The sequence below is a fragment of the Erythrolamprus reginae genome, chromosome 10 (genome assembly GCF_031021105.1).
Source record: "Erythrolamprus reginae isolate rEryReg1 chromosome 10, rEryReg1.hap1, whole genome shotgun sequence".
Classification (NCBI taxonomy): Eukaryota; Metazoa; Chordata; class Lepidosauria; order Squamata; family Dipsadidae; genus Erythrolamprus; species Erythrolamprus reginae.
In genome coordinates this window covers 37,831,120-37,844,894 of record NC_091959.1, presented here as the reverse complement: position 1 = coordinate 37,844,894, position 13,775 = coordinate 37,831,120, and the positions used below count along the sequence as shown (strand labels likewise).

At 46.9% G+C, this 13,775-nt stretch overlaps 1 protein-coding gene across 12 annotated transcripts in view; it reads right to left on the bottom strand.

The window, feature by feature from the left end:
• Positions 1–13,775, bottom strand: part of SFSWAP (splicing factor SWAP) — a 151,944-nt gene that overhangs the window by 34,491 nt on the left and 103,678 nt on the right. For all 12 annotated transcript variants that reach the window (XM_070762561.1, XM_070762563.1, XM_070762562.1 and 9 more), the window contains one exon: positions 6,263–6,540. In XM_070762561.1, the coding sequence (XP_070618662.1) occupies positions 6,263–6,540 (278 nt within the window). The remainder of the gene's footprint in view (positions 1–6,262; positions 6,541–13,775) is intronic.

Sequence of the window (13,775 nt, the reverse complement as noted above, 5' to 3'; positions counted from 1 at the left end):
GATTCTGTGTATGGGGATGCACAGAGGAGAGAGACCTTCCTGTAGACACCACTGGTGAAACTTGGACCACGTGTGGTCGTAGATTCGATTGGTCGAACCCCTTCTGGCCTTTAAAATGACCTCCACTGAATCGGGGTCATGACCACGCAGCTCTAAGTCTCTCCTGATAACAGCCAGGCGGTGAGATGGAACCACTCCGGGTCTGGATGGAATGAGGCCCCCTGCCGCAGCATATCCCCCGAAACGGGGAGTCGCCAAGGGTCCTGGACGGACAGCTGTTGGAGATCCGCGAACCAGGGCCGGCGGGGCCAATGAGGGGCGATTAAGATTACTTGGGCCCTCTCGGTGAGGACCTTGTGAATCACGTCCGGGAGAATTGGAATTGGAGGAAATGCGTAGAGTAGGCCTGGAGGCCATGGACTCCGGAGGGCATTGATTGCTTCCGCTCCCGGGGATGGAAATCTGGAAAAGAAGCGAGGGAGTTGGGCGTTCGCATTGGTCGCGAAGAGATCCAGGATTGGTAGGCCGAATCTGAGGCTGATTTGATGGAACAGGTCTTGATGGAGGTTCCACTCTCCTGGGTGTATCGTTGCTCGAGATAGCCAATCCGCCTGGACGTTGAGGCTCCCCGAGATGTGGTCGGCTAGGAGCGACCGAAGATGTTTTTCCGCCCAAAGGCCTAACTTGAGGGCCTCCCTCATGAGGGCCTTGGATCTCGTGCCCCCCTGTCTGCAGATATGGCTTTTTGTGGCAATGTTGTCGGTGAGAATGAGAACGTGCCGGTTGGGAATGCGAGGAGAGAAATGCTTCAGAGCCAGGGAAACGGCTCTTAACTCTAGCCAATTGATTGGCCTGGAAGCTTCCTCCGGGGACCACGTGCCCTGGGCTATCATCCCCTGGGCGTGGGCGCCCCATCCCGATAGACTGGCATCTGTGGTGATGACAAATTGATCCGGGCACCTGAACGGGGATCCTTTGTCCATGGCCGGAGACTTCCACCACTTGAAGGATCTGCGAACACTTGGTGGGATGACAATGCGACGATTTGAGTTGCTGTGCCCCGATCTCTGAAAGGGTAATAGGAGCCACTGGAGTTCCCTAGCATGAAGGCGAGCCCAGGGAATGATGCCTATGCATGACACCATCTTCCCCAAAAGGGATGACAGAGTTACTATGGATACTGAAGAATTAGATAAAATGTTAGAAATTAACTCCCCTATACTGAGTTTTCTCTCGGGAGAGAGAAAAACCTGGGAGGATTCTGAATTAATAATGGATCCCAGGTGTAAGATGGATGTGGAAGGTTGGAGGTGACTTTTATCAAAGTTGATGGAAAATCCATGGTCCTGAAGGACTGACATGGTGACAGAAAGGTCTGTTTTCACTTTCTCTAGGGAGTTCCCATGAATCAAAATATCATCAAGATAACATAAAATGTGGATGGGAGACGCCCGGATATAGGCCGCCAGGGACCCCAAGAGCTTTGTAAAGACCCGAGGGGCCGAGGAAAGGCCAAATGGCATCGCCCTATACTGGAAATGCCTGCCTTGAAAGGAAAAACGTAAAAATTTTCTGTGGCATTTGGCTATAGGAATGTGGAGGTAGGCCTCAGTGAGGTCTAAGGAGACCATGAAATCTCCCGTGTGGATGGCGGCCAAAATAGAAGATAAGGAGTGCATCTTAAACTTCCTATATTTGATGAATAGGTTTAGCTTCTTTAAATCCAAAATAGCTCTCCAACCTCCGGAGGACTTTGGAACCATAAATAGGATGGAGTAAAAACCTAGGCCCTTCTGACCGGAAGGAACCGGTTGAATGGCTCTGATGGACAATAAATGAGAAATGGCCTCCTCCATACGGTTACAATCTGAGGAGGACCTGGGAGAAGGGCAGGAAATAAAACGTTTCGGGGGAGGAGAAATAAATTCTAAAAGAAGGCCTGTTTGAACAGTGTCAATGACCCAGGGGTCCTTGGAGGTGAGACGCCAATTAGAGGCGAAATGGGCTAGGCGACCCCCTATGGGAATTGAGGAAAGATTACCATCTAGGTTTTTTTGAAGCCCTGTTAGAGGACGCTCCCCTTTGGAAGCGAAAACCTCTGCCCCTGGAGTTCCTACCTTGGGAACGAAAGCGGGGGGAATACTGACCTGGAGATCTCTGATAGGAAGCCGCTTGATCTTGCTGGCGCCCTGGGCGACGAAAGGACTGCGTTTTGGTAGCCTTTTTTGTGGTTGGACCCAAAACTTTCTTCTTGTCCGTGGTTTCCGTGAGGAGTGGTTCCAGAAGATCACCGAAAAGAAGGTCGCGCTTTAAGGGTCCCTGGGATAACTGCCACTTCTGGCGTACTCCCGCTTGCCAAGGGCGAATCCATAGGAGTCTTCTTGCCTTTGTAGAAGCAGCAATAGACTTAGCAGAAAATCTAGTAGATTGCAAGGTGGCATCAGCCACGTACTGGGCAGCTGCAAAGACCTTGTTGAAGTCTTGTTGACCTCTCAAGTCATCGGGAGGAATATGCTGTTGAAGTTGACGAAGCCACAGCAGCATGGCTCTGGAGAAAAAGGAAGCTGCTGCAGAACTTTTAATGGCCCAGGAATCTGCGGTGAATCCTCTTTTGAGCATTTGTTCAATCCGCTTGTCCTCTGGGCGGAGGACTTCCTCCGCTTCGCCTGGCACAGCCGCTGCCGAGTGAAGGATCTTGACAGGTTCATCCGGTTTGGGAAAAGATAGAAGCTCTTCATAGGAAGAGGAAAGTTTGTACAACTTTCTGTCCTTGGTGGAGGGATTAAGGCCAGAGGCTGGGAAATCCCACTGTTTGAGTAAAGCATCTTTAAACAATTTAGGCATAGGAATTACCTCGTTATCCTCCTGTTCCTCTGTGAAGTAAGGTAAATTCTCCTCCGGGGGATCAGTGGAAGTGGAGGCTTGTTTCTCCTGGGCCGCTAATCCCGTAGAAATTCTAGCTTTGAGGAGGAGAGATTTGAATAATTGAGAAGGAAAAATAGTAATTGGAGAAGGAACCTTTATTTGGGATTCCTCATCATCTGAGAGGCCTTGAAAGGGATCCTCATCATCCTCCATATCCTCATATTCGTCCTGAGAGGAATCTGAATCATCCTGAATAGGAGCTCTAACCGCTGGGGAAGAACCCAAGGGGCGGGAGGGACGAGGAGGAGGAGGAGGTAAGGGAAGCTCATTGATGGTGGAGAGTTTGGCATCAATGGCCTTGGACAACACAGCAAAAATAGATTGGAACTCAGGAGGTAAAGTAGAAATATCAGCAGGAATGGCAGAAGAATCCCTAAAGGCCTGGGAGGTTCCTGGCTGGGGGGAATCTTCAATAATATCTGGTTCCTCTGGACCTATGCCCCATAGGTTAGGTTGGGGTCTGTCCAGGTTAGGCTCATCCAGAGATAACACAGGGACCCCAGAAGGAGGTAGACTAGAAGCCTCTGGGGGGTCTTGACTACTGAGTACTTGGGCCTGTACTTTCAAACGTTTTGCTGATTTGTCATGGATTCTTTGTAGGGCTAGGTCCCTTCTCTTCTCGGCCCTGGTGACCTTGGTCGAGGGGCGGGCCCCTGGAGAAGAGGAGGAAGAGGCCTGGGGGATACTAGTAATCTCATCGCCTGTAGGCCTGGCCTCTCTGGGACCTTTAGTTGTGCCTCTCTTGGGAAAAGTAGCCATAGTCTGACAATTAACAGAAGACAAGGCTGAGCCAATAACTGAATAATTAAGGAGAAGAATTTCAAGGACTTCCCAAGAGGAATGGATCCTGCTTCGAGGCCTCGAAGCTGCTGAGACTTGAGGGCAATCTGGGCAAACCCAGAGTTCGTGTCCCCAAATCCAGCGGGGCCAGCCTCCCTAAACTTTATAATTAAGTAAACCAAGGCACTCTGGTTGGAGGCTTAGCCGGTGGAGAATTAAGCCTGGGCGTCCCAAGGCCCGCTCCGGGATCCACGCGGTGGACTGAGGCCTACGCGGCTGGCAGGAGGCCAACACGAGAGGCCTAAATTTAAAAAGGGCGCGAAGACCTTCGCGCCGAAAAATCGCTCCGTAATATTTCTTAAAGGGGAAGCGATCGACTAAGTCCAGGAGACTAGCAAGACGTCTCACTCCGCAGGAGGTATTTCTTAAGCCCTTTAATAATATACAATAATGAATCAATAAATCAATAAATCAATACTTGCACCAAGACCTCCAGGCCAAAGGATTAGAGGAATCCACAAGCGGCAGCGGGGATCGTACACGGCAAAACCGCCGGGGGAAAACGAAACCGCAACTTCTCCAAAGGAAAAAAGCCGAGCCACAAACGGCTGGCGCTATAGTGCAAGTAAATAATAATGGTAAAACAATTCTTACTACTTTTGAAGGAAAAGATCGAAGGGAAGGTGTTAGAATGTTGAACGAGCTATCACAATACAACCGCAGGATATGCGAACTGAGCGAATTCTGGGGAAGGGGCGGATCCGGCAAGCTTTTTTAACACTAGGCTCAGTTCCACCGGATTGGACATGAGCAACCCATGTGACTGCTGGACCCGCTCCTTCAGTACGGAGAATTTGCATTGTCTCTTTCATCCCAGGATCGCAGCTGAGATATTCTGCAGAGAAAGGGTATACTTTACCGGTGAAACAGCGTCTTCCCTTACGACGGATTGTTGAAAACAAAGCGTTACTTTCCCTTTTGCGTTCCCCTGTTATGAGGCTAACGGTGGCACGTACGAAGGTTGTCAGATGTCCCTTCCAATCTTTAAATAAACCCCTAATTTAATCCTCAGATTCAGCTAGGCGGAAACCTTGTTATGTCTCTAAGGCTCTGCTTTGGGGGACTTGGGATAATAATTGAAGAGACAAGGGGTGAAGGAGCCATATGATGCTTAATAAGAATGTGCAAGATTTGACATTTTTAGGGGCGAGGGCTAGCTGTCAAAAAAAAAAAAGTTTCCTATCCCCATCTCAACTTAAATGATGTGTCTAAATTTATTTGCATTTTCCTAAAACACATGCCAACATGTTACCGTGGCCCTCCTGGTTTGTTTGGTTTTTAAAGAAAAATTCTCCAAAGCTTTTTTAGCTTTTGAAAAACCTTCATTGTGGCTTGACAAGACCCTCCTATCATTTCAATCCACTTTTTCCTAACTTTATACCTTAATCTTCTTTCTTAAAGAGGCAGGAAGCAGGTGCAGGAATCATCCAACGTTCCACGTCAAGCAATGCGGTGGCTTTGGCAATGCTAATAAAACGCCATCTTTTTGCCCCTGGCAACTGACAAGAAGCTGTCTACACCCTTAATTGGCGTCAGCAATCTGTCACTTATTTTTTTGGGGGGGTGGAGGGGGAAGAACCCCTGGCAGATGCACCAAAGAAAATGAAAGTGTTCTTTGTCCTAAACGTGCCACTTTTAGAAAATGCATCACACACCTAAACACAGAGCGGATTAAAAAAAATCAGGCGGCACCCAGGAAGAGACCAGGCACGACAATGAGACCTGCAGGATACTGAAATGTTTTTAAGCATTTCAAGCAGTGGTCCCCAAACTACGGCCCGTGGGCCGCATGCGGCCCGCTGAGGCCATTTATCCGGCCCGCCGGTGATTGACAGGAGCAGAGGGAAAAGAGAGCAAGAAAGAAAGAAAAGGGAAAGAGAGGGAGGGAAAGAGAAGTGGAGAGGAATGAAGGAGGGAAAGAAGGAAAGAAGGAAGGAAGGAAAGAGAAATGGAGGGACAGAGGAAGGAAGGACTTTTTTCTCTTAACATACATTCAAACAATACAGTGTACCATCTAATTTTCCATGAATAAAATGCGGTATTTTGTTAGTAACCAATATCAATCATCAAAAAAAGATTTTTTTTCTAATTTTGCCATCCAGTTACATTCATTTTTTAAATTAAATTCCCTCCTTAATGTTCCTTCAAAAAGTACACCGCCAATTATTTTTCTAACTTATTAACCATTATGCCAAAGTGCTTCCTTCTTTCTTTATACATTTTCCTATAAGCCAAGAAAACCTTGTATAGCCAATCAGATGTTAACAAAAGAAAATTAAAAACAAAACATAAACATATATGAATTTCAGACTTCTCCCCCCCCCTCTAAATAGTACATTCCCATTTTGTTTTTTACTTTAAGATAAGGTATGTGCAGTGTGCATAGGGATTTGCTCATAGGTTTTTTTTTTTAATAGTCCGGCCCTCCACCAGCGTACTGGCCCCCTGTGTAAAAAGTTTGGGGACCCCTGATTTCAAGAGTTAAAAAACCGCTCACCTGGAATGTCGGACGGTCCTGTACGCCGTGGGAAGCGAGTGCTTCGCTTTCGAATGGGATCGCGATTTGGCTTTGGAGGAAGAGGAGTGGTGGTATTTCGAAGGAGGGGTCTGGGACCGCGATCTGGATCGTTTCTTGTGTTTCTTCTTCTTCTTCTCTTTCTCCTCTTCTCTGGGGAGATCTCTGCCTTTGCTCATAGGCCTTTCATGCACCTTGGCTTCTAGGACTGGTAACGTCCGGATGCCGGTTAGTAGAGCACAGGGGATATTGCTGACCGTCTGAAAAGAAGGCAGCAAAGAATTAGGGTGGGGTTTCTAGGAATCCGGGGTTGCAAGTCAACCTAGGAAAATTCTGGAAGATCAACACACATCCTAATTGGTAAATAGCTCTCTGGCAAGCAAGCAATTTCAGTCTGCTCCCTATAAAAAGAAAATATCCTGCCACATCTATTTTGAGAATTAGAAGTACGGTGGTACCTCTACTTAAGAACTTAATTCATTCCGTGACCAGGTTCTTAAATAGAAACGTTCTTAAATGTTCTCAATTCCCACTCTGGGATTACCTATGAGGCGTACCACTCTGGCTATCTTTGAAGAAGATATTTTTTAAATACAGTGGTACCTCATGATATGAACTTAATTGGTTCCAGGAGGAGGTTCCAGGAGGAGGTTCCAGGAGGAAGTTCGTAAGGTGAAAAGTTTGTAAGACGAAACAATGTTTCCCATAGGAATCAATGTAAAAGCAAATAATGCCTGCAAATCCTTCAGGAAAATCCCAAACTTTAGAAGGGAGGCGAACAGAGGGCAGGGAGGAGCAGCTAAAGGTGGCGGGTGGAAGAAGCAAGGCTAGGCTAAAGGGTGAGTGGGAAGGAAGAAAGGCAAGGGGGCCACCCCTCCCTTTTCTTTCTTCAAAATATACTCTTTCAGTGCCTGTGGCTGTTCTCTGCAAAGTCTTTCCCCCTCCAAGCCGCCCCTCCCTTTTCTTTCTTCAAAAGACACCCTTTCAGTGCCTGCAAGCACGCTGTTCTCTGCAAAGTCTTTCCTCCTCCAAGCCACCCCTCCCTTTTCTTTCTTCAAAAGACACTCTTTCAGTGCCTGCAAGCACGCTGTTCTCTGCAAAGTCTTTCCCCCTCCAAGCCACCCCTCCCTTTTCTTTCTTCAAAAGACACCCTTTCAGTGCCTGCAAGCATGCTGTTCTCTGCAAAGTCTTTCCTCTTCCAAGCCACCCCTCCCTTTTCTTTCTTCAAAAGACACCCTTTCAGTGCCTGCAAGCATGCTGTTCTCTGCAAAGTCTTTCCTCTTCCAAGCCACCCCTCCCTTTTCTTTCTTCAAGACACCCTTTCAGTGCCTGCAAGCACGCTGTTCTCTGCAGTCTTTCCTCTTCCAAGCCACCCCTCCCTTTTCTTTCTTCAAAGACACCCTTTCAGTGCCTGCAAGCATGCTGTTCTACTTTTGTTAATGCAAAGTCTTTCCCCCTCCAAGCCGCCCCTCCCTTTTCTTTCTTCAAAAAAGGGGGAAAAAAGAAACCCCTTCATCCCAGCAGCAGCTGCTTGGGTTCGTAAGGTGAAAATAGTTCGGAAGAAGAGGCAAAAAACTCTTAAACACCGGGTTCGTATCTTGAAAAGTTCGTTAGAAGAGGCGTTCGTAAGATGAGGTACCACTGTATCTAGAAATCCTGGGGATCAATCCTGGGCCCTTAGCTCCGATGGCATTGGGACTACCTCTGAAGGTCATTAGCTGGGAAACTAGTGAACTTCCTTGTGCCCTTGGCTGGCCACAGGGAGAACAAACTGCTGGATTAGATGCGCCATGCAGCAAGGCGCTGGTGCTATTCTTCTAACCAAAGTCCCAAAGGTGCTTTTGCAAAAGGCAACTGGACTTCCTTTGTTTTTGCTTGGAGACGTTTCACTTCCCAGCCAAGAAGCTTCTTTAGTTCAAGAAGAAGCTCAAGTTCAGTTAATGAACCGAAGAAGCTTCTTGGGTGAGAAGTGAAATGTCTTCAAGCAAAAACAAAGGAAGCCCAGTTGCATTTTGAAAAAGTATCTTTGGGGCAACCATGACCTGGATGATTGAGAATCTCCATAGACTTCTAACTAATGGATGTCCCACACAATAATAATAATAATAATAATAATAATAATAATAATAATAATAATAATAATAATAATTATTATTATTATTATTTAATAATTTATTAGATTTGTATGCCCTCTCCGCAGATTTGGGGCAGCTCACAACAACAATAGTAACAATATAACAATGTAACAAATCTAATATTTAAAAAACATCTAAATATATACATTGTTACAATATAACAATGTAACAAATCTAATATTTAAAAAACATCTAAAATACCAGTCATTACAACCATACAACACAAGCATACCATACATAAAACTATATAAGCCAGGAGGAGATATCTCAATTCTCCCATGCCTGGCGATAAGATGGGTCTTAAGCAATTTATGAAAGACAAGGAGGGTGGGGGCAGTTCTAATCTCTGGGGGGAGTTGATTCCAGAGGGCCGGGGCCACCACAGAGAAGGCTCTTCCCCTGGGGCCCACCAGATGACATTGTTTAGTCGATGGGACCCGGAGAAGGCCAACTCTGTGGGACCTTATCAGTCGCTGGGATTTGTGCGGCAGAAGACGGTTCCGGAGGTATTCTGGTCCGATGCCATGTAGGGCTTTGTAGGTCATTACCAACACTTTGAATTGCGACCGGAAACTAATCGGCAGCCAGTGCAGGCCACAGAGGGTTGGACAGACGTGGGCGAATCTAGGTAACCCCACGATAGCTCTCGCGGCCACATCCTGCACGATCTGAAGTTTCCGAACACTTTTCAAAGGTAGCCCCATGTAGAGAGCATTGCAGTAGTCGAACCTTCTTATTTGCAAGCTTCAGGCCTAAGACATATTTTGATTTACAGAGTTGGAAGGGACCCTGTAGGTCATCCAGTTCAAACCCATGCCCCCTGCCCAAGCAGGAGGCCCTACATCATTTCTGACAGACGACAGTCCGGTCTCTTCTTGAAATCTTGAAATTTAGAGCCCTCTTCCACAGAACAAGTCCCAACTGGATGGAAAGAAATAATCTCTCTTTGACAGATTTTTGATGAGACACTTTCTGCCACTCAGAACAGACTGAGTGACTGTCTAATTTTACAAGCACGGGATAAACATTCAGTAGCGATTCCTTGGCCACCTAAAAAATTTCATATTCAGAGATGTCTAGACAATTTATTCTTCACACTGACTGCAAAATTACGGTTTTGGGGACAGCGTTCACATTCGGATGGGCAAAATGCATAAAAACCCTCGGCAGGTTAAAATGTAATTACGATTTGTTGGAAAGTGTGTGTGTGTGTGTGTGGGAGGCTAAAGAGTAAAAGCAGCATTTGTTAAAAAAAGTTTCCCAACTTTTATGGAAAGCAATATACACTGAGAATATATTCCCGAAAAGGAACATAAAAGCTGAATCACCGATTTGCCCAGTAATCAGTATTTCTTACTGACTTCAGTCGGTAAATTTAAATTTCTGGTCGAAGCTTTCTAGGATTTTAAAGAAGTCTTTTCTGGCGTTAGAGAAGATGGAACCTTTATTAATGTATAATCCTTTCTGAATATCAGCAGGCAGAAGAATCTTTGATGATTGGTGAAACTAGGAAATACTATTTCACATCAGATCTAATCGCATTTGTCTTGCTTTGGATCCTATGCTCCCTATATTTTTTAGCCAAGGCCAGGCAGATAACCAAGTTAATGAAAAGAGGGACTAAGGGGTGACATGAGAGCAGTCTTCCAATATTTGAGGGACTATCACAAAGAAGAGGGAGTCAAGCTATTCTCCAAAACCACCTGAGGGCAGGACAAGAAAAAATAGATGGAAATTGAACAAGGAAAGAAACACCCTGGAATTAAGGAGAAATTTCCTTGACAGTGAGAACAATGAACCAGTGGAACAGCTTGCCTCTAGAAGTTATGGATGCTCCGACACTGGAACTTTTTAAGAGGACACTAGACAACCATCTGTCTGAAATGGTATAGGGTTTCCTGCCTGCCTGCCTGCCTGTGCGTGTGTAGAAGACCTCCAAGGTCCGCTCCAACTCTGTCATTCGGTTCTGAAACTACGTTCCTGAAGCTAAATAACTGAACTTAAGACCACTATTTAAATCCATATAACACGCTTCATCCGATGATTAATTTACCCCTTTTTATTTATTCATTCATTCATTTATTAGATTTGTATGCTGCCCCTCTCCGTAGACTCGGGGCGGCTCACAACAATAACAAGAACAATGTAAAAACAAATCTAATAATTTAAAAAAACACTAAAAACCCCATTATTAAAAGCAAACACACACACAAACATTCCATGTATAAACTGTATAGGCCCGGGGGAGATGTCTCAGTTCCCCCATGCCTGACGGCAGAGATGGGTCTTAAGAACTTTACGAAAGGCAAGGAGGGTGGGGGCAGTTCTAATCTCTGGGGGGAGCTGGTTCCAGAGGGTCGGGGCCGCCACAGAGAAGGCTCTTCTCCTGGGTCCCGCCAAACGACGTTGTTTAGTCGACGGGACCCGGAGAAGGCCAACTCTGTGGGACCTAACCGGTCGCCTGGATTCGTGCAGCAGAAGGCGGTCCCGGAGGTATTCTGGTCCGATGCCATGAAGGGCTTTATAGGTCATAACCAACACTTTGAATTGTGCCCGGAAATTGATCGGCAACCAATGCAGACTGCGGAGTGTTGGTGTGACATGGGCATATCTTGGAAAGCCCATGATTGCTCTCGCAGCTGCATTCTGCACGATCTGAAGTGTCCGAACACTTTTCAAGGGTAGCCCCATGTAGAGAGCATTACAGTAGTCGAGCCTCGAGGTGATGAGGGCATGAGTGACTGTGAGCAGTGAGTCCCGGTCCAGATAGGGCCGCAACTGGTGCACCATATTTTCTTGATGCATTCAGGGCATGAAATGGCAAATTCAACAGAAGGACTTGCATAACAAGCTTGAACATATCCAAATCTAAACCACCACCAAGGTTAAAATTCACATTTGTGTGAATGCAGCAACTCCCTTTCCAACTTAGCTAGATAAGAGGGCTGTGTGAGCACACTGACACACCAAGCCTTGGTGGTGCAGTGGTTAGAGTGCAGTACTGCAAGCTACTTCTGCTGATCACTGGCTGCCAGCAGTTTGGCAGATCAAATCTCAGTAGGCTCAAGGTTGACTCAGCCTTCCATCCTTCCAAGGTTGGTCAAATGAGGACCCAGATTGTTGGGGGCAATAAACTGCTTAGAGAGGGTTGTAAAGCACTGGGAAGTGGTAGATAAGTCTAAATGTTATTGCTACTTGCAACCGAGGACTGGTAGTCCTTGCCTTATGACTATTTCTTTAACGACCAAAGTTATAACGGGGGGGAGTTGGTTCCATAGAACTGGGGTGGCCACAGAGGAGGCCCTCCCCTGTGGTCCCGCCAACCTGCATTGCTTAGTCGCCGGGACTCGGAGAAGGACAACCCTGTAAGATCTTATTGATCTCCGGGAAGTATGTGGCAGGAGACAGTCCCGTAGGTAGTCTGGTGTAAGTAAGTAAGTAAGTAAGTAAGTAAGTAAGTAAGTAAGTAAGTAAGTAAGTAAGTAAGTAAGTAAGTAAGTAAGTAATTAAGTAATTAAGTAAGTAAGTAAGTAAGTAAGTAAATAAATAAATAAAGTCTTTTCCATAGTGTTGTGGTTCAGCCTGGGACCCCTCCGGGAATGGCTGATTTGCTGTCGGTGTCCAGCTCAGAGGCTGAGGACCAGGAGGGGCAGACTGACGACGAAGCTGAATTCCAGGCTGAAGATGAAGGACAGCCAGAGTTCCACCAGGGGGAGCTCTCCCCAGCAAGCAGCCTGGATTCCCTGGGGGAAGATGCTAGTGACTTCATAGATATGCGACAGAGGAGAGCTAACGAGAGAAGAACGCAATTGGCTAGATATTTCCAGCATTAGAGGTCACAGCTGGGTTTGGGTGTGGTGCTCTTGGGAAAGGATAAAAGGCGGCCCCACCCTTCCTGGCTTGTGGAGTTTTATCTTGGAGATTCGTGAGACCTGTCTGTGAACTTTGGTGGCTACAATCCTGCTTTGTGCCTTGGACTCTTGAAACCTTGGGGGGGGGTGCCAGCAAGAAGCTTTTGGAATTGACTGGACATCAGGACCCTGTTGTAAAGTATTGTAACCTGTCTGCTGTGAAGACAGGTTTTCCTTTGTGCTTATTTTTTCCTGCTATAAATTACTTTTGGATTTTACCAGAGTGTCTGGCTGTTTTTTCAGTGGGTGTGGAGGTCTGGGAAAACCCAGACAGAACACATAGAAGAAAAGAACTGAAGGGTGCGGGGAAAGAAGGGCGCAAAGAGGGGAAATGACCTTTTTTCCCCTTCTTTTTTTCCCCTTCCTTTTCTTCCCCCCTGCCCAGCATTTTCTGAAGTTTCACAGCAGACTCTCAGAGAAAGCTTTGCTTAGGATAAAAATCACAGTCGGTCCCTAGTGCTGAGGCATCTGTCAAGGGAGCCCAAAAAGCTCTAATTAAAACGCCAAAACGCTTGCTGAAGTGTAGAAGGCAGAAATGCACAAGAGACATGTCAGGGCAAAGAGAGGGTAAGATGTTTTTTCGGGTGGGGGAGAAAGATGGGAGATGGAAGGAAAGTTTATTCCCAGCGTTTGCAAGAAATACGTTACGGGGCGCGAGCTTGCCTGGTTATAAAACAAGTGTCAAAAATGCTGGGAGTTGGGCGGCGATTTTAGAACGTATGGATTTTGGTTGTTCTGGCAAAGATCTTCTCAATTTAATCTTCGGAGAAAGTGCCTGAAATATTTAAATACTCCAGGCAATGCTCTGCACTAATCGAAAGGAGTGGGGAATTGGAGGAGCAGATTACGCTGAGGAATGAATGGGGGCTAATGCTTGTAGCTCAGGGTTGAACTGCAGGGTCCTTGGTGTTCTCTGAGCTCGGTTCTCAGACATTTCATGACCCTACTAGGGAATACGATCACTGCTAGAAGGGAGTGGGGTTTGCAGAAGGGAGGGAAGGAAGATTGCTCTCTGTTTATATCTATAACAGTTTGCCCTGTCAGGGATGGTGGGAACGCTCTTGGTGGTTCCTTGATTAGACTGTTGTTTAGTGTTAGCTAAGCACTAGAGTTGGTATTGGGCTATCTAGGGCAAGCCACTTATAGGTAGTCCCCGGGTTACATCGTCCCTAATGTACGACATTTCGGTGTTACGACGATCCGGGGACAGCTTTGAAGCCACCGCTGCCGCCACCCGCCTCCGTTCGGGCGAAGGGATCTCTGCGGTGGGCGGCGGCTTCGGAGAACCCGCGGAGACCCCCTCGCCCAAATGGAGGCAGCGGTGGCTTCAAGGGAACAACAGCCGGTCCTTCTTGGTGCTGTGTTGCTGCAGCCTCTGAGGCTGCCACCGCCGCCACCTCCGTTCGGGCAAGGGGATCTCCGCGGTGGGCAGCCTCGGAGGCAGCAGCA